The sequence below is a fragment of the Pipistrellus kuhlii genome, unplaced genomic scaffold (genome assembly GCF_014108245.1).
Source record: "Pipistrellus kuhlii isolate mPipKuh1 unplaced genomic scaffold, mPipKuh1.p scaffold_m20_p_27, whole genome shotgun sequence".
NCBI lineage: Eukaryota > Metazoa > Chordata > Mammalia > Chiroptera > Vespertilionidae > Pipistrellus > Pipistrellus kuhlii.
Genome location: NW_023425526.1, coordinates 2,711,691 through 2,732,449, shown reverse-complemented (window position 1 = coordinate 2,732,449; position 20,759 = coordinate 2,711,691). Strand labels below are relative to the sequence as shown.

Sequence of the window (20,759 nt, the reverse complement as noted above, 5' to 3'; positions counted from 1 at the left end):
TAAAATATGTACACAGATAATAATTTAATAAAAAAGTAAAAAAAAAATTCTCTTCTTCTGATTACATACATAACCTTTATAAATTTTATATTTCTAAATTAACCTTTAAACCCTCTTTCTATGTTCTTCAAAAATGTATAACCATACCTCAGACCTTCCATTAAGTATTTTCACTTTAATATTATATCTTTTTGCTATATCTTCAGTAACATACTGGCTTTTTCTTTCCTCTTTTCTTTAAAATGTATTAGAATTTCTTATTCTTAGAAACCTCAATCCCTTGATAAAGAACATTATAAATTGATGAACCAAGAGACAGATATAGAGACAGTAAAGCAACAGGCAGACTGTCAAATTACAGTGGGGAGGGGAGGAAGATCTGGGGGAGATAATAGATCAACCGAAGGACTTGTTTACATGCATATAAGTACAACCAATGGACATAAAACTCTGGGGAGGGAGGGTATGTATGGGAGGGAGGGAGGGGGGCAAAAAAAATCAATAAAATATATTAAAAAAAAAAAAGAAAGAAACCTCAATCCTTCAATGACTTCCAAAAAGTAAACAGTCAGCATTTCTTAGATTAACATTTATGAACACACTTTCAATATACTTTTGCTTTCAAGAAAATATATATCTTCAATAAAGTAAAAGAGACCTTCTGTGATAAAACTAAGAGCAGGCAAATTAAAACGTGTAACACATGTTAGTTTTCTGTTTTTGTCTTCCTTATTTTGCTAGGCTTGGAGCCAGAAACCTCCTGCTCCTTTGTTTAAAATGAAAAGACTTCTTTTTTTCTTCCTCAGTTTTTAGCTTTCCCTCTCTATCTCTCCCTTGTTTCATTAACCATTCCCTCTGTGTTTGGCAAGAAGAGATAAAAGGAGCTGTAAATAACTGTTTAAATCTTGAGATTTTTATGAATTTACAACTTTTTTTTTTGCAAATAGTTAACTTTAGAACTCATTTTTTTTTTTCTCTTGCTTTGCCTCATGAGTAGTAAACTTGCCTGGGTTGCAATCTTTAAAAATTTTATACCTTTAAATTATTCTTAGAATTTAAAAATTTTAACCCAACATAACAAAATCATAAATCAGGGAATCATAAATCAAATTAAAGTCTCTACTGTACAAACATAATCAGAAATTTCATTAGCTAAGTGGGCTAATTCCCTCCATGACAGAGAGCAAGAATGACCTTGAGAAAAGAATTCTTAGCAGCTGTTTGGGACACCTGCAGTCTGTTGCAGTGTTCTGCTGCACCACACAACTAGGCGGGGTTTGCCCTATATATATATTTTTTTAATGTTTTATTTCTTTTTATTTTTTTAATACATTTTTTTGTTCATATTATTACAAATGTTCCTTCCTCCCCCCCTCTCCATTGCTCTCCTCCACCAGGTTCCCACCCCACCCTCTACCCTTTCCCCACCCTCCATTGTCCTCATCCATAGGTGCACAGTTTATGTTCAGTCTCTTCCCACATCCCCCTCTCCCCTTTTCCCAGAGAATCGTCAGTTCACTCCCCTTCCATACCTCTGATTTTATTATATTCAACAGTTAATATTGTTCATCAGATTTTTTTTTTAATTTCCTTGGTTTTTAGATTCACTTGATAGTTATGTATTTGTTGTTCATAATTTTTATTTTTATTTACTTTATCTTCCAAAAGAACCCCCTTCAGCAATTCATATAATTCTGGTTTGATGGTGATGAATTCCTTTAGCTTTTTTTTTTTATTAGTGAAGCTCTTTATCTGGCCTTCAATTCTGAGTGATAGCTTTGCTGGGTAGATTATCTTTGGCTGTAGGTTCTTACTATTCATCACCTTGAATATTTCTTGCCATTCTCGTCTGGCCTGCATGGTTTCTGTTGAGAAATCAGCTGACAGTCGTAGAGGTGCTCCTTTATAGGTAACTACCTTCTTTGCTCTTGCTGCTTTTAATATTCTCTTTGTCTTTTGCTCTTGGAATTTTAATTATGATTTCTCTAGGTGTGGTCTTCTTTGGATTCCTTTTGTTTGGGGTTCTGTGCGCTTCCTGGACTTGTAAGTCTAATTCTTTCACCAGGTGGGGGAAGTTTTCTGTCACTATTTCTTTCAGTATGTTTTTGATATCTTGCTCTCTCTTATCTTCTGGGACCCCCATAATTCTGATGTTGGTTCGCTTGAAGTTGTCCCAGAGGTTTCTTACATTATCTTCAATTTTCTGGATTCTCTTGCTTTCTTGCTTCTGTGGAAGAGTGTCTTCTGGCTCTTTATGTCCCAAATCTTTGACTTGATTCTTGCGATCTTCCATTCTGTTTTTAAGACTCTGTATAATATTTTTTATTTCAGACAATGTATTCTTTATTTCTTGTTGATCCCTTATCATTTCTTGTTGATTACTTATTAATTCTAGATGATCCCTTTTCATATCCTCATAGGTCTTATCGACCTTTTCTAGGAAATTCTTGAAAAACCTTATAAGCATAGATTTGAACTCTATATCCAGTCGCTTTTTGTCCTCCATTTCTTTCGTTTGTGAACTATTTCGATGTCTCGGCATTTTTGCAGCTTCCCTGATGGGGCGGGGTTTCAGGGTGAAGCCTACAGCCTTGGCTTCCATCAGCCCCGCCCTATGCGGTTCCTGAGTCTCAGTATTCCTTAGGGTCCTTCAGTACTCGCTGCAAGCACCTCTGGGAGAAAGGTGCCCTCAATTTTCGCCTGCTACCAAACAGATTAGGCTCTTCCCCAATGGGCCTGAAACTGGGGTTCAGTTCAGTTGGAAGTGGAGTTGGAGGCGGGGTTCAGAGCAGTCCGGAGCTTTTGTCTCCTTCCCGCCAGGGCAATCCCATGGCACAGCCAACCGTCCCTTCTCTGCGCGCAATGTGCATGCCTCCGGGACCTCCTTTCGCCGCTCCCCAGGGGTTCCGCCTTACAGCCCAGCTCCCTCTGTTTGAGCCTGGATCCCCGGGGTCTGGCCTAGAACTGGGGTTCAGAGCAGTCGGAACTGGGGCCCAGCACAGTCGGAGCTTTTATCTCCTTCCCGCTAGGGAAAGCCAGCCAGGCACTCAGCCGCCCCTCCTCTCCGGCTCCGTCCTCTCTGCGCGCGCAGAGTGTCTGTACCTTAGGCTTTTACAGCTCCTCCACTCTTCTTTCTGGTTTTCTCCTTGCTTCTCGTTGTAGAATTTCCAGTCAGTCTACTTTTCTATAGTTCTGGGTAATGTCCATTTTATATTTTAGTTGTATTTTATTGAAATTGTTGTGTGTGGCTGCGGCTAGGTGTTTACCTGTGCAGCCATCTTGGATTCTCTCCCGGTTTGTTCTATCTTTAAACAAGCTAAACAACAGAAAGAGATAATAAATACGCTCACGTGTACAGACAGACGGCACACAGTAACTTTTGTTTCACACAGGCTCTCACACTTACAGCCATTCACCAGACAGTCTGAGTTTTGACTTTCACCCACAGAAAGTCCCTGAGGCAACTGTTTTGCCTAAGTAGTGTTCAGCTACTTCTTTTTCTGCCCCTAAAGGCATGCCTGAATTTGGACTGCACGTTAGTAGACTCTCACTCAGAGTTTAAACAGTCCACCCAGTTTCTTACTGATTTACCTGAGTAAGTCGTATGACTTACCGGGAAGTAATCAAGCTCCCCTTCCACTTTCTCAGAGTGGGCCTAACTGCCTGGAGCCCCTACCTTACCATTTCTGAAGACAGGTCCAGAAGTGTCCACTTTCTCCAGATGCTGGCTGGTCCTAGGCGGAGGTCTGGGAGTGCCCGGAGTCCCCCAGTTCAATTCTGCTAAATCAGCAGAGTAGCACCTCACAGAAGCCTATCCGGCACCCCTGGGCTCCAAACCCAGCCCACTCTCTGGAGCCATAAACCAGCGCAGTTGGGCTTCCTGGTCAGGGAACCAGATGTTACAGAAGACGGGAGAAAAAACAAGCAATACTTAGAGAAATGGAGTTACACAGATTTGTTATGCTGGCGGGCTCAGAGCAGAATATCTCTCTCAAATTCTGAGCAACAACATGGAGGAAGCTGTCCCTTTTTATATCTTTCTTTTTTTTTTTTTTTTTTTTTTTTTTTTTTTTTTTTTTTTTTTTTTTTTTACAGTGTACGTGTACGTGTACGTGTTTTAGTCTTCACTCAGACTGTACTATAAGCTTCTTGGGATTTAGGATTGTATTTTATTTGTATCTACTCTACTAAGTCTTTTTTTTTTTATTTTTTTTTTATTTTTTATAAGTTTTTATTGTTCATATTATTACAAATGTTCCTTCCCCCCCCCCACCATTGCTCTCCTCCACCAGGTTCCCACCCCACCCTCTGCCCTTTCCCCTCTCCCCATTGTCCTCATCCATATGTGCACAGTTTATGTTCAGTCTCTTCCCACGCCCCCCTCTCCCCTTTTCCCCAAGAATTGTCAGTTCACTCCCCTTCCATACCTCTGATTCTATTATATTCAACAGTTAATATTGTTCATCAGATTTTTTTAATTTCCTTGGTTTTTAGATTCACTTGTTGATAGTTACGTATTTGTTGTTCATAATTTTTATCTTTGTTTACTTTATCTTCTGAAAGAACCCCCTTCAGCAATTCATATAAATCTGGTTTGGCGGTGATGAACTCCTTTAGCTTTTTTTTATTAGTGAAGCTCTTTATCTGGCCTTCGATTCTGAGTGATAGCTTTGCTGGATAGATTATCTTTGGCTGTAGGTTCTTGCTATTCATCACCTTGAATATTTCTTGCCATTCCCTTCTGGCCTGCATGGTTTCTGTTGAGAAGTCAGCTGACAATCGTATAGGTGCTCCTTTATAGATTACTACCTTCTTTGCTCTTGCTTCTTTTAATATTCTCTCTTTGTCTTTTGCTCTTGGAATTTTAATAATGATGTGTCTCGGTGTGGTCCTCTTTGGATTCCTTTTGTTTGGAGTTCTATGCGCTTCCTGGACTTGTAAGTCTAATTCTTTCCCCAGGTGGGGGAAGTTTTCTGTCACTATTTCTTTCAGTATGTTTTCGATATCTTGCCCTCTCTCATCTTCTGGGACCCCAATAATTCTGATGTTGGTTCGCTTGAAGTTGTCCCAGAGGTTTCTTACATTATCTTCAATTTTCTGGATTCTCTTGCCTTCTAGCTTCTGTGGAGGAGTGTCTTCTGGCTCTTTATGTTCCAAATCTTTGACTTGATTCTTGTGATCTTCCCTTCTGTTTTTAGGACTCTGTAAAATATTTTTTATTTCAGACAATGTATTCTTTATGTCTTGTTGATCCCTTATTAATTCTAGTTGATCTCTTTTCATATCCTCATAGGCCTTATCCATCTTTTCTAGGAAATTCTTGAAAAACCTTATAAGCGTAGATTTGAACTCTATATCCAGACGCTTTTTGTCCTCCATTTCTTTCGTTTGTGATCTATTTTGTTGTCGCATTTCGCAGTTACAGATGGGACGGGGTTTCAGGGTGGAGCCTGCAGCTTTGGCTTCCGTCAGCCCCGCCCTATGCGGGTCCTTCAGAGCTCACTGCCGGCGCCTCTGAGAGAAAGGTGCCCTTGATTTTCGCCTGCTGCCAAACAGTCTATGCTCTCCCACAATGAGCCCGGTATTGGGGTTCAGTTCAGTTGGAAGTGGAGTTGGAGGTGGCGTTCAGAGCAGTCTGGAGCCCCAGTCTCCTTCCCGTCAGGGCAAGCCCGCGGCACAGCCGAATGTCCCTTCTCTGCGCGCAGTGTGCGCACCGCTGGGACCTCCTTTCGCCACTTCCCCGGGGTTCCACCTTACAGCCCGGCTCCCTATGGCTGAGCCTGAGTCCCCGGGGTCTGGCTTAAAACTGGGGATCAGAGCAGTCGGGGGCCCAGCACAGTCGGAGCTTTATCTCCTTTCCGCTAGGGAACGCCCGCCAGGCACTCGGCCTTCCTCCTCTCCGGCTCTGTCCTCTCTGCGCACCGCGTCTCCGCGTCTCCGTACCTTGGCTTTTCCAGCTCCTCCGCACCTCCTTCTGGTTTTCTCCTTGCTTCTCACTGTAGAATTTCCAGTCAGTCAACCTTCCTGTAGTTCTGGGCAATGTCCGTTTTATATTTTAGTTGTATTTTATTGAAATTGTTGTGTGCGGCTGCGGCTAGGTGTTCACCTGGGCGCAGCCATCTTGGATCTCCCTACTCTACTCCCTTTTTATATCTTTCCCAGTCCTTTGTCACCCAAATATGGAGTTTTCTGGTCCCTTTTGCAAGTTCTTAAAGATCCCCATGTACTGGGGCTTTGATACCTCAACCAAAGACCTGGCCTGGCGCCAGCACTGATAACTTTGTCTGGGAATGATTTATGGCCTCTCTGAAATGGGAGTAAATAGGTCTTGTGTGACCAGACAATTAAAGGGGCAGTGACTAGCCCTAGCCGATTTCGCTCAGTGGATAGAGCGTTGGCCTGTGGACTGAAGGGTCCAGGTTTGATCCCAGTCTAAGGCATGGACCTTGGTTGCAGGCATATCCCTAGTAGTCGGTGTGCAGGAGGCAGCTGATTGATGTTTCTAACTCTCTATCCCTCTTCCTTCCTCTCTGTAAAAAATCAATAAAATAAACTTAAAAAAATAATAAAGGGGCAGTGACTACACTGAGATTGGTAGCCTCCCAAAATGTTTCTTTTCCCATCAATTTATGTAACTAGTTGCTTTAAAAAAACCTTTTTTTATTGATTTCAGAGAGAAAGGGAAAGGGAGAAAGAGTTAGAAACATCAGTGATGAGAATCATTGATTGGCTGCCTCTTGCAAGCCCCACACAGAGGATTGAGCTTACAACCTAGCCATGTGCCCCGAATAGCAATCCAACCAGGAACTAGTTGCTTCTTATATGTTCCATGACCGAGGATGGAACCTGCAATCGTGGTGTATCAGAATGATGTTCCAACCAACTGAGTTACCAGGCCAATGCTTGTACTTTGTTTTCAGTCTCCTTACATCTGGAGCTATTTCTCCCTACTTTTTTTTTTTTTTTTTTTTTTTTTTTTTTTTTTGTCTTCTTTTGACACTGTTATTTTGAAGGGTATGCACCAGTTGCTTTGTAAAATGTAATTTGTGAGGCAATAGAATCAAAGGGGCAATGACTAGCCCTAGCCAATTTTATGACCATGTATGTATTTGATAAGTATGTGTATGCATTTTTGAATGTTTACTTTATTCAAAGGCTTAAATATTTAAGGAATATGTAAGTGGCTAGGAATCTATATAAGAATTCTAAAAACCTTTGGAAGAAAATGCTATAGACACATAAGGAGAAAAAGTAAATAGACTAGATTATGTAAAATAAATCCATAATGATGAAGAACAGAACATTAAGGAGAGAGAAGAATGTTAGCAAACTGAGAGCAAGAGAGGAGAAAAAAAATGGTGGGAATGTGTGTTTAGCACTGTGATCCCTGTCAAGAATTTTGACCCTGTCCTCATACCTCTCATTATCTTGGTCCAAATATACCTTTCATAGTTATAAAAATGCTCAAATAAATATTTGTGCATAAATGAACAATTTGTCAAAACGGGCTTTGGAGAGAATCTGCTTATATCTTTCATATAAGATACATGAATGCATACTTTTAAATACAAGTATGTATTTAAAAGTATGATTAAATACATACATATAAAAATACCTACTTTTAAATACAAGTATGGAGGAGGATCCAAGATGGTTGCTCGGGTAGACACCTAACCGCAGCAGCACACAACAATTTCAATGGAATACAACTAAAATGTAGAGTGGACATTGCCCAGAGCTACAGGTAGTCGATTGACTGAAAATTCTACAACAAGAAGGAAAGAGAAAACCAGAAGGAAAATCAGAGGAGCTGAAAAAAAGCCTAAGGTACGGAGACATGCTGCGCGCCCGCATGCACGCGTGCGTGGAGAGGTAGCAGCCGGAGAGGAGGAGAGGGCTGGGTGCTGTCTGGCGTTCCCTAGCAGGAAGGAAATAAAACCCTCAGCCTGGGCTGAACCCCCAAACCGGCAGCGCTGAGCCCCAGTTATGGGCCAGACCCTGGGGACCCAGGCTCCGGCAGGGGGAGACGGGGCTTTGAGGCGGAATCCCTGGGGAGCAGCGAAAAGCAGGGCCCCCGGAGTTGCGCGCACATTGCGCGCAGAGGATTGAATGTTGACTCTGATGCTGGATTAACCTAGCCAGAAGAAACAAAGCCTCAGTCTGGACTGCTCTGAACCCCAGTTCTAGGCCAATCCCTGGGGACCCAAGCTCAAGCAGAGGGAGACGGGTCTGTGAGGTGAAGTCCTGGGAGAGCGGCGAAAGGCCGAGCCCCCGGAGTTGCGCACACTGCACGCAGAGGACAGTCTGTTGACTCTGATCCTAGACTCCCCTAGCGGGAAGGAGAAAAAAAGCTCCAGACTGGAGGAACACAACGAGGAGCAGGAGCCCCTGCCGGACACCGGCCAGCCGGGCGCCAGCAAGGAGCCGGGCGATGGGGCCCCCAGGGTGGGGCGATGCCCCTGAACCTTCGACTGCTGAGCGCGGGCAACGGAGCCAAGGCCGGGGGCTGCTTCCTGGGCAGCGCCGACCCTGGCAACAGGCTGAAGCAGCGCAGGAGCCCGCGGAGAACAAAGGGGTGCCACAGGCCAACCTGCTGAGCTCCCAGGACAAGGAGGAAGAAACCAAAGAAGTTCTCAATGTGAAGAAATCAAGTGAGAGAAAAAGATAGTAAAATTACCTAAGAAAGAATACAAAGAAGATCTTGAAAAATCAAAGACTAAGTCAGAACTCAACTCACCAGCCAACATTGCAACATAAATGAGTTAAAAGAAAAAGAAAAAAAAAAAAGGACAGAATGTTGGAACAGCGGCTGCCAGGCTTAGAGTGGCCAGGCACAAGGCAGTGGCAGCCAGGCCCGGAGCAGCAACGGCTAAGCTCCAGAGCAGCAGCAGCCAGAACCAGAGCATCAACAGCCAGCACTGGAGCAGCCAGACCTGGGGCAGTGGCAGCCAGGCCTGAGGCAGAGGCATCCAAGCCCAGGGTGGCCAGTCCAGTAATACCCAGACCCAGAGTGGCCAGGCCTGGAGAAGCCAGGCCCAGAGCAGCCAGGTTGGGAGCAGCCAGGCCCAGAACAGCAGCAGCCAAGCCCGAAGCATCCAGGCCAGGAGCAGCCAGGCTCGGAGCGGCCGGGCCCGGGGCAGCCGGGCCCAGAGCAGCCGGGTCGGGTGCGGCCAGGCCCAGAGCAGCGGCTGCCAGGCTGGGAGCGGCCAGTCCTGAAGCAGCGGCTGCCAGGCTGGGAGCGGCCAGGCCCGGAGCAGCCGGGTCGGGTTCGGCCAGGCCCGGAGCAGCGGTTGCCAGGCTGGGAGCGGCCAGGCCCGAAGCGGCCGAGCCCGGAGCAGCCGTGCCCAGAGCAGCTGGGTCGGGTGCGGCCAGGCCCGGAGCAGCAGCAGCCAAGTCCAGAGCAACTAGGTCGGAAGCGGCAGTGACCAGACCCGGAACAGCTGGTTTTGGAACGAACCAGAGCAACAGAGGCCAAGCCTGGAGCAGCCAGGCCCGGAACAGCTCACTCTTCACCTGCCTCCGCCCCAAGGCTGCCTCTCAGACATGGCTGGAAACTTTTGCGGGAACTTGAAGGTCTGCTGAATCAAGTGATGAAGGCTTAGATCTGGAGGTATTGAGATAGTATAGCGCTGGGGTGTTGATCTGTGAGTGCCTTTGGTGGGGCCTGGATGAGGCTAGTTGACCTATTTGGAAATGTCTTTTGTGTGAAGGGTATCATTGGTCATGTGGAAGTATTATTGATATGAGAAAATGCTAAGTAACTGATTTACTATCTGAAAAGGGATTTACTATCGGGGAAAGGGAGGGAGGAAGAGACTGAACATAAACTGTGCACCTATGGATGAGGACAATGGGTGATGGTGGGGAGGTGGAGGGTAGGGTGGGAACCTGGTGGAGGGGGGAAGAAATGAGAAACCTTTGTAATAATATGAACAATAAAGATTGATTTTAAATAAATAAATAAATAAATAAATAAATAAATAAATAAATAAATAAATACAAGTATGTATTTAATCATAAGCATCTATCGTTGTCCTACCCTAAGGCTGAGAAGAAAGAAACTGTTCACTGTTTCTGAGAAGTATATGAGCAGTACAGATCTATTCGGATTTGGTGCGTTCTGGGCACAGGGGACAGCTCTTCTGCCAATAACCCTCCACAGAGCTCCTCTGGATGACTGAGAACACTGCAGCAACTTTCTACTTCCAAACAACTTTGAGCATACTTCCAAAAATATAGGCAAATGAAGTGTATTAAACAGCTTGATATTACTTGTGATTTAAAGTTAGTTGTTGATATTATATCATCACAGTATAAATTTCACACATAAATGCCATTTTGCCCTGTGATTTTAGCTTGAATTCATTAAAAAACAGTATTAAGTTTGCAAGAAAAATTAATTTCTAAAGTCATTCAGTGTTTGATCATCGTAGTTAAAGGCAGTTCTCATTTAGAAAAAAAAAAATTTTTTTTAAAGAATTTTTTTTAATATGTTTTATTGATTTATTGATTGACAGAGAGGAAGGGAGAGAGAGTTAGAAACATCGATGAGAGAGAGTCATCGATCAGCTGCCTCTTGCACACCCCCTACTGGGGATATGCCCGCAACCAAGGTACATGCCCTTGACCGGAATCGAACCCGGGACCCTTCAGTCCCCAAGCCGACGCTCTATCCACTGAGCCAAACCGGTCCCGGCTAGAAAAAAAATATTTTAAGAATGTTTTTTATTATTTTTTAGAGAGAAAAAGGGAGTTGTCTAGAAATAGAAACATCAATAAGAGAGAAATATTATTGTTTGCCTCCTTTACGCCCCCTACTGGGGATTGAGCTCAAAACCTGAGCATGTGCCTAAATGGGACCCATTTAGACACACCGGCTGGGCTCATTTAGAAAAAATTTCATCTCCGCTCCAAGATTAAAAAAAAAAAAAAAAAAAAAAAAAAAAAAAATTGCAGTAAGACTTTACTACCCCCAAGCCACCAAACTGATGTGTGGAAGGGCAAGTCAGGATATTGAGCTTCTATTTCTGAACCAAACTCACCAAACTAATGATTTAGAGCACATGTGTCAAACAAACTAATGATTTAGAGCACATGTGTCAAACACAAGGCCCGCGGGCCAAATCCGTCCCGCCAGGCCTTGCAATGTGGCCAGCACCGCGCTGTCATCACTGCACTCCACTGCGTTTCCATCACAATGACAGTTTATGACTGTTCAGTAAACCATTCGGCCCGCGATTTAGGCTGGATTTTAGATTTTGGCCCCTTCTCTGATTGAGTTCGACACCCCTAATTTAGAGAATTTTTTATTGATTCTAGAGAGAGGAAGGTAGAGAGAAACACAGATCAGTTGCCTCCTACATATATTCATTTGGATCAAACTCTCAACCTGGACATGTTCCCTGACCAGGAATCAAACTTGCCACTTTTTAATGTGAGGACAATGCTCCAACCAATTGAGCCTGTGATGAGTTTTAAGTCCATGAGAGTGAATAAAGGTCACTGTTGACTTTTGTTCACTAATACATATGGATTCAAATATTTTCCACAAAGTATCTGTTGATGATTAATACAATGAGCATAGGCTTTAATCACCTTACAGACTTTATAAATTTGTCTACCTCAACTTTTTTCTTCTTCGCATATATTTTTACCACCATTGGTTGCAACACTTGTGCAGCTTTGTTGCAGGTTCCATTTAGGGTTGTACTGAATTAGCGATTTCTCAACTCCTTTGAAATATTCTTGCCTGAGGTTGTTTCATGCAAATTAGTCATGAGTCTAATTCTTCAGTAACTACAAAGTCTGCACTGGCTTCTGGAATAAACAGCAATAACTGAGCTGTGTCAGTAACTTCTGCCAATTCATCAAGAACCAAGGAAAGCCACTCAAAATCACTGGCCTTTAAACAATTATTGATGTTTCTCCCAATATTCTCAAGTCTTTGAACAACTATTCTCACCAAAAGGCCAATATAATAGTCTTAAGTAAATTTTAAGTTTTGTGGGCCAAGGCAGAATTGAGTAGATTATGTAAGTATTTACTTCCTATATCCTTTATAATATACTTTTTAAAATGATAAAAAAAAAAAAAACCACACACACACACACACACACATTTTACTTGAGTGCAAAACTATCATATTTCATTGCTTGGTGAAGGTAAGTTCCACCACAGTGGAATCTAAGCACCGCTACAATTTACTCATATGTCATTTGTGTACAATCACCAATTAACATGACTGACAAGGTGGCCCAATGACTTGACTTCCTACTAGTTCCATTGACTAAACCAACAGTCATTTCACATCATGCCAAAGAAGAAAAAGCACCAAAAATACAGATTAACAAATGTCCACTCTGAGTTTTTTTGTGATTGAAATGTTTAATAGTTCTCTAGCTTGGGGTCTCTAATTCTGTTTAACAACTAACTTAATTTCTGTGCAGATTATAAACTAGCAAATATCTTCTAACCCCCAAATACTTCTAAAACAATCCTATATTTGACCACTTAGCTTTAAAAACCATTGGTTTGCACACACTGAAATGTTGTTTTTTTCATTCCAATATTGTCATGTCATACATTTTTAAACGATGGAGAATTTCATGATCATCACTTGAATGCTTAGTAGCAGCCTGTGGTCCGTTACTTTGCATTGCAAATTTATAAAGAGGGATTTTGGAACTTCAGTCTTGGTCATCCAAAAGATAGTCTTTCCCTCTATGATGAAACTGATGCTTTTGGAAGTATAAAGTTGTTTGGGGCCTCTTCTTCACTACCACTGGAGAAGGAGGCCTGAAACTTGTTCTTTCAGCCAAAGAACTTTAGTTACTGTCAAGAGACCATCTCTTCCTTTTCTCCTTCTGTGGTTGTCACAGGACAGAAGGCTGGGGCTCTTCCTGATATCTGAAGATCCTTTTCAGGGAAATCCATTCTGCTGGCGTTTCTTTTTTGTTGTTTTTACATTTTTATTGATTTCAGAGAGGAAGGGAAAGGGAGAGATAGAAACATCTATTATGAGAGAGGATCATTGATTGGCTGCCTCCTGTGTGTCCCCTCCTGGGATTGGAGTCCACAACCCTGGCATGTGCCCTGTGACCTTCTGATTCATAGGTTGATCCTCAACCACTGAACCACATTGATGGGGCCTACTGGTGTTTCTTAATGCTAATCCTAAGGCTTGTCCCACCTCCACATTTTATAAAGTTCTTTTTTATACACCTACCTCATAAGCAGAGCTACCATAGGCTTAGAATTCTTTTTCTTTAAAAAAAATGTTTTTATTGATCTTAGGAAAAGGGAGATGGATAGAGATAAAAACATGGACTGTCTCCTGGAGCCCCCAACCCAGGCATTTGCCCTGACCTGGCATCAAGGCTGAACTCTTGGTTCATGGGTCCACCCACCCTCAACCACTGAGCCACCAGGCCCGGGGGTTTAGAATTCTTATTCCCAAAGGGCGGGGAGGGGGAGTGGGTTGGAAGAGGTTTATGGGGGGATAAGGAGGGACTATGTCATTCTTTCAACAATAAGGGTTAAAAAGATTTATTATTCCCACATGGCTAGCGAGTGGCAAGCAAGACCTCAAGCCAAGTCTTTGGGGGCTGTGTGACTGGTCCAATATGAGAGCCAGAGGAGCTGGGGAGAAGGGCCTGAGTCTGGGGGTGGGCTGGGAGTGATGCTGACAACACACCTGACGTGTACCATTCTGGGCAGGCCCCAAGTGGAAAGGACGTTCCCCGCATTAGTTCCACCATCGCCCTTATACCTAAATCCGTATATTCTCTACGGAACCGAGCTGAGGGAAGCAGTGCCCCCTGGCGCCAGCTCAGGGGGCTGAGCAGCTGAGCCGTGAGCGCCCCTTAGTTATGGGTCTGGGGCAGCCGCTGTGCGCACCCTGAGCAAACACTTGGCAGCCGGAGCCTTGATAGAAGGTGGGCGCCGCTGCACGCTCCGCGGCAGGGGTTGGTGGGAGAGGCGGGGCGGGGCCTGGACGGCGCTGGGCGGGGCCTGGACGGCGGGAGTTGCCGGGCGGGGTGGGCGGGGCATGGACGGCCGGAGTTGCTGGGCGGGGCCTGGACGGCGGGAGTCGTTGGGCGGGGCTGGCGCCCTCGGAACCGTGTGCGGGGCTTTGGGGTCCCAGCGGCCGGCTGCGCACAGGCTGCCGGACCCTCGGACAGACATGGTGCGCTCCCCGGGAGAAGGAAATGGGGCCACTCCCGCGGGCGCACCCGGCGAGGAACCGGGGGCCTCCACGCTGCCGGGAAGTAGGCGGGAGCGGTCCGGCCGCGCTGTCTCTGTGAGACCGAGTTCCCGCTGACACCGACGGTGAGGAGCCTAGCCCCAGGTCCCGGGAAAACCCCAGAGGATGGGCATTTGAGTATTCAGGTCTCGGGGCGTGGAATTTTGGGAGGTTATGAATTGGGGAGGGGGCACCCTGCTTTGAGTCAAAGCCCCAGGGAACCTAGTAAGTTTTAACAGTGCTCAGGTGAGCCTGAGCAAGGCCAGGTTCCAAAGGGAGGAGAGTCTGGCTCAGGGCCCACTCGGGGCTTGGTCCTTCATGATCTTGCTAAGCCCAGCCAGCTTGTGAACTGTGGGTGAATACAGGAAGCGCCAGGCCTCTGTGGTGGGTGGGGAGGCAGAGGAACCAACTACTGTCAGCTGTCGGTGGCCTTGGCCACCCTGTTCTTCAGTTTCCTGAGCTGAAAGGCGCAGCCTTTTCTGCCTACGGGCCCCAATGAGGCAGCAGCACCCCCATAAGACCTCAGAGAGCACAGCAGCAAGGGTGGAGGGGTGGCTGAGCACTGTGCCTCCCTGGTACCTACTGGGAGTTGGCCCACTGGCACCAGGGAGAAGAGGCTGGGTTGTTTGATGACAGTGGGTGGCAGAATTGAGGATTGTGAAGTCACAGTGTAAGTGGGATGCTACAGGTGGGGCCTGGGGCTGACTGCCTGGCAAGAGGAAAGGTATTTATTGCCCAGGCGGACCAGTACTTCCTGCTCCTGGAAGGGAGCTTCTGGGATCCACAGGGCACACCTTGTTGCCATGGTGGACTGATGAATTGGGTAAGGCCACCCTACCACCAAGATCCCTCTCCCCAACCTACGCAGGAAGGGAGGCAGTCCAATGCCATTCTGGAAGCCTAAGTGCCACCCATGCCATGGGGAAGGAAAGCAGTAGAGAGACTGAGTGGCATATCCTGCTGCCCCCCTTTCTGGGCAGACCACCCAGGCTCTGCCCAACCCCAGCTCTGTGAGTGTTGTGTTGTCCTGGGTGGTTGGCTTCCAGGGTGTAGGGCTTCAGGGCCTGGGAATGTGCACTGGGGAGCAGATGATCCTGAGGATTACCACTGACCCACCCCTACTTCTCCAGATGCAGAGGCCTCCATGGCTGTGCTAAGCCTTCTGTTCTTGGCAGTGATGTATGTTGTTCACCACCCCCTGATGGTCAGTGAACGGATGGACCTGGACACACTAGCCAGAAGTCGGCAGCTGGAGAAGCGCATGAGTGAGGAGATGCGCCAGTTAGAGATGGAGTTTGAAGAGAGAAAGCGAGTAGCTGACCAGAAGCAGAAGGTGGAGAACTTCTGGAGAGGAGACACATCCAATGACCAGTTAGTGCTGGGAAGGAAAGACATGGGGTGGCCATTCCAAGACGAGGGCCACGAGGGACCGCTGAGCTGGATGCTGGGAAACCTGTGGAATGCTGGCCTCTTTTGCCTTTTTCTCATCTTCGAGCTTCTGCGACAGAACATGCAGCACGAGCCGGCCTTTGATTCCAGCAGCGATGAGGAAGAAGAGGAAGTCCGGGTGGTGCCTGCCACCTCCTACAACTGGCTTACCGACTTCCCTTCGCAGGAGGCCCTGGAGTCCTTTTACAAATGCTATGTCCAAAATGTCATCCGGGACCTGCCCTCCACCTGCGAGTTTGTGGAGAGCTTTGTGGACGACCTCATTGAAGCCTGTCGAGCACTCAACCGCCAGGTGGTCAGCCCCCAAGAGGCTCGCCCGCAGCTGGAGGACTGCCTGGGCATCGGGGCTGCCTTTGAGAAGTGGGGAACCCTCCATGAGATCCAGAAATTTGATATCCTGGTGCCCATTGTTCCGCCCCAGGGCTCCACATTTGTGCTGGAGATGAGGGATCCATCCCTAGGCCGCCGTTGTGGCAGTGTGCTGGTAGAGTCGGAATGTGTGTGCAAACGCGAGAAGCTTCTGGGCGATGTGCTGTGCCTGGTGCACCACCACAAGGACCACTCGGCCCTCATGGGCAAGTGCAACAACTCCATCAAAGCAACCCTTTGCACCGGCTCCCACCTGGACGTGTGCAAGACCGTACAGTGGTTCCGGAACATGGTGGGCAAAGCCTGGGCCCTGGTGGCCCACAAGTATGACTTCCAGCTCAGCCTCCCACCGTCCACCACATCCTGCAAGCTCAGGCTGGACTATCGCTCGGGCCGCTTTCTCTCAATCCGCTTGGTCCTGGGGGTGCAACGGGAAGACACCTTGGTCTACCTGGTGAGTCGGGCCCCTGACCAGGAACAGCTCACTAGTGTGGACTGGCCCGAGTCCTTTGCAGCCTGTGAGCACTTGTTCCTGAAGCTGGTAGGGCGATTTGCTCCAGAGAATACCTGTCACCTCAAGTGCCTCCAGATCATTTTAAGTCTCCAGGATCTTCAGAGCTTACCCCAGGGAGCATCCTGCCCCATCCTTACCTCTTACCACTTCAAGACAGCCCTCATGCACCTGTTGCTGTGGCTGCCCCTCACGGACTGGCAGCACAGCATGCTCTCCCAGCGGCTCCAAGACATCCTCTGGTTCTTGGGCCGTGGCCTCCAGCAAAGGTCCCTCCATCATTTCCTCATTGGTAACAACTTCCTGCCCCTGACCATCCCGATCCCTAAGAAATTTCGGAATGCCGAGCCTGTCAATCTCTTCCAACACCTGGTGCTAAACCCCATGGCGCACACACAGGCACTGGAAGAGTTCCACAACCTTCTGACCCGGGTGAAAGCTCTGCCATGTGCCCCGTTGGTCGGGGCACATTAATGTAAAGGCCCTTAATAAAGGGGAGAAGGTATTTGTGATTCTTCAGGCTGCAAAAGAGTTTATTTTTCACATACATCAGTGGTAGATATGCCTTTACTTTGTGAATAGGAGTTATGATAAAGACACTTTAAAGAGTATGTGAAGTAGTCACAAAGATGGGGTCCCAGTGGGTCTTCTGAGTTTTTCTTCTCCTGACTTAACTTGCATCCTGACCCACAGGGAGACCAGGGAAACGGATGTTGTGGGAGCATCTTGCTGCTAAAGAGTTAGATCCAGAGGTGGCTTGGGATGTGTTTTGTATCAACACTGGAAGTGAAAGAATCAGAGAATACCTCCATTCCAGCTTATTCCTCATATTTTTAGGAGCTAATTTTTCAGACTTTCACTAATTGAAGATGCAACCAAGATGTTCATTTTCTCTTTTCTTGATTTAGCCCAATCTTTATATCTCAATATTATTGTTTTTATGCTTCTGAAAACATTCCAATACTACCCAAATAATTTATTAGCATTGATTCACAAATATCAAGTCAGTAGTGACCTGTCCCATAATTGAGATAATGTATTTACTAAAATTAAAGAGCAACATCTGATGACCTCCTTCGTGCCTGGAAACAACATTATAAAATTCTTAGCAAGGATGATCTTTTGGGGGCTCTGAGATGAATAATTGTTTCTGCAGGGAGCCACTTGTTTGGTGAATGGAAAGGAGTTCTAACTACCATGTGTAGCTCTGCTTTTCTCAGCTTGGTAACGCCTTTGTATTCTCTTTTCAGAGACAAGAGGAATTACTTGAACTACATTTGTTGTTTTGCAAAACAAGGTCATAGCGATTGACCACTGGCAGGGCTGGACTGGAAGAGATTATGAAGCAGTCCAACTCAAAGTAGAGATTTGGGAGATGTGATTGATTGTATTTTTCTGTGCTTTAAAAGCCTGAGGAGGAGTGTTAAGAAATGTGAAAATAGTTGTGGGTGCGGTTGTTTTGGAAATCCAATGCTGTTCCTCCCTTGCAAGCCTGAAAGATCTGCTCAGAGGAGGACCTGGCCCCACATTTAACTTGACCTCGGTGGGGTTAAGATGTTTGGTTGTAGAATCCACACCCTCCACCAAGCAGAAATTACAAGTGTCCTAGGAATGGATGCCAGTCAATACTTGGGGCTCCCTCTGCTCAGTAGCTACTATTGTCTGCTGGTATCTGCCAGGTATTGCTTTCAGGTTAAGGTGCAGTGATGGTTGGTTCCATGCTGGTGGGATTTTGGTGTTTTATAAATATTCATATGCTTTTTGTTTAGAAAATAACTGGTGTTTCTTTCTAACTCAATAAATGAGACTATTTTCTGTATCAGTTGGAATCTGTGCAATAACACATATAGCAGGTTAACATTCTCGCAGCTTGTTCCCAAGAAGTTCCTGTTACCCTGAGGGCTCATCTAGCACATCCTGGTGTTTCTCAGCATACTTGGAACCAGTGTGCCCTGTGGTTTCCCAGTGGCCTGGCCAGGAAAGAATCATTCAGAATGTTAATACCTAAGTCATTCATTTTCATGGGGCCCAAACCAAAATATCAGCCAAATGTAAAGATCTTAGCGGCTACAAACTACCTAAGTTCTAGAGGGCGTAGGTCTGTCAGGTGGTGAGAAGTTTGAAGTTCTAGCACTGGGGTTTCTAGTATAGTAAGAGGCAAGAAAGAAAACAAAGTTATGAACGGGCGGAAGATTACAAGGAACAGCACAGCTTGGCTGGGCAGCAGATGTAAGAGAGAGTATAGCAAAACAAGTAGTGGGAAGAATAGAGCTGTAGTGCTCTGGGAATACGCTCACAATGAAAGGGGAAGCCAGATATTTAGGAAGCTGAGCTTTCTTCTAAAACAATACTGGCTGGCACCCAGGATAAAACAGCAGCCATAGTAATGAGAATAGTAGCTTTCATTGAGCATTGAAATGTTCTAAATGCTTCACATCTGGTAACTCATTTAATCCTCACACTAACACCCCACGGAGTTGGTGCTTGATCTCCATGTTACCAATGAGATAACAGGCACAGAGAGCACACAACGTTCCAGGGTCACAGCTGGTAAACGGCAGAGCCTGCAGGGAAGTACCTGTCCCAGCAGGAATCAACACCACATAGGGCTTAAACTTATTATTTTTTAACATATTTTTATTTATTTTTAAAAATATATTTTATTAATACTTTACAGAGAGAAAGGGAAAGGGAGAGAGAATTAGAAACATTGATGATAGAAACATTGATCAGCTGCCTCCTGCACACCCCCTACTGGAGATATGCTCGCAACCAAGGTACGTGCCCTTGACTGGAATTGAACCTGGGACCCTTCAGTCTGCAGGCCAACACTCTATCCTCTGAGCCAAACCGGTTAGGGCAGGCTTAAAGTTAGTTGAAAAGCAAAAAGCACTGTATTAATTTTAAGCTAAAGGGAGGTATGTTGTTCGGAAATTCCAAAAGACAGAAATAGTTGGTTCTTAGCCCAGTCTTTAGGAGGTCAGGAATTTTATATCACATACAAAATTAAAGGCATTTGTTCAGAGACCAAAAGGAATGTAAAGCCATTTTAACTATGTGTCCTTTGAGTCCCAGTGACAATATGGTTTATATTATAAGTCAACTGCAAGCTGGAAGGTCAAGGCAAATTTGAAGCCAAAAAATTGCTGTTCAGGCAACTGATAACACTGTTCTTCACCTAAACTGAGGCCCTTTGCTTTCATTTGGGGGAAGCAGATCTCAGTGAGGAGTGAAATGAGCAAGACCCTTTTCTGCTGAGAAGGAATGGGGGAGGGGCTCCACTACTTTACTTTTGTACACACAGGGTAATTAAGTTTTGCATACCATTGACACCACTGATAAACCACTTAATCTTTTTGCATCTTCTGTACTCCTAATCCCCCAAAAGAAAAGATGGGCTGGGAGTGGGCGGTGAATGAGCTGCCTGCACTCAGAGAGAGCAGGAGGTGGAGCTGGCCCCTTCCTCCCAGTACGTGGCACCAGAGCAGGAGGTTCCATTATAACCACAGAACAGCTGCATGCCTCACCTAATGGGTCACCAAGTAGCCTTCCTTTGCCAGGAGTTCCAAGCCAGCTCTTCAGAGGCTTCCAATTCTGGCCACCTATCACCCCAACACCCAGTGCTCTTAGTTTGTGCAGACATGGAATCCAGAGGCTCACTCCTGGACCCTAGCACACACTGACCCCATGTGCTCACTCATGGGAGTTTATCTATTACTATAATAATTCCTCATAAACCCCAGTGAAATGTGGTCTTCTCATCACTTTTTAAAAAATATTTATTTTTATTGATTTCAGAGAGGAAGGGAGGGGGAGAGAGTTAAAAACATCAATGATGAGAGATCATTGATTGGCTGCCTCCTGCATGCCCCCTACTGGGACAGTGCCTGAAATCCAGACATGCCCTTGACCAGAATCAGACCCGGAACCCTCCAGTCCTCAGACAAATACTCTTGTCCACTGAGCCAAACTGGCTAGGGCTATTTTATTTATTTTTAAACATGTTTTTATTGATTTCAGAGAGTAAGGGAGAGGGAGACATACAAATATCAATGATGAGAGAATCATTGATCAGCTGCCAGAATTCTGACACCCTCCAACTGGGGATGGAACTCACAACCGGCATGTGCCCTGACTGGGAATTGAACTGTGACCTCCAGGCTCATAGATAAACGCTCAGCCACTGTA

The 20,759-nt window shown here is 45.7% G+C and overlaps 2 protein-coding genes across 5 annotated transcripts in view; both read left to right on the top strand.

Annotated features, from left to right (window-relative positions):
- Positions 1 to 14,189: 14,189 nt before the first annotated feature.
- ITPRIPL1 (ITPRIP like 1) lies at positions 14,190 to 17,083 on the top strand. Of its 4 annotated transcripts, XM_036453977.2 has the most exons (3): positions 14,208 to 14,328; positions 15,111 to 15,252; positions 15,373 to 17,083. In XM_036453977.2, exons 2-3 carry the CDS (start codon positions 15,156 to 15,158, stop codon positions 17,043 to 17,045), a joined length of 1,770 nt encoding a protein of 589 aa, XP_036309870.1. In that variant the 5' UTR covers positions 14,208 to 14,328; positions 15,111 to 15,155; the 3' UTR covers positions 17,046 to 17,083. The 4 variants fall into 4 exon arrangements, with proteins under 4 accessions (XP_036309873.1, XP_036309871.1, XP_036309870.1 ...); XM_036453980.2 differs by lacking the exon at positions 15,111 to 15,252 and having other exon boundaries at positions 14,190 to 14,328; positions 15,379 to 17,083; XM_036453978.2 differs by lacking the exon at positions 15,111 to 15,252 and having other exon boundaries at positions 14,192 to 14,328.
- Positions 14,194 to 20,759, top strand: part of NCAPH (non-SMC condensin I complex subunit H) — a 42,482-nt gene continuing 35,916 nt past the window's right edge. Inside the window, exon 1 of the mRNA XM_036453972.1 lies at positions 14,194 to 14,328. The gene's annotated coding sequence lies outside the window, so the exon portion shown is untranslated. The remainder of the gene's footprint in view (positions 14,329 to 20,759) is intronic.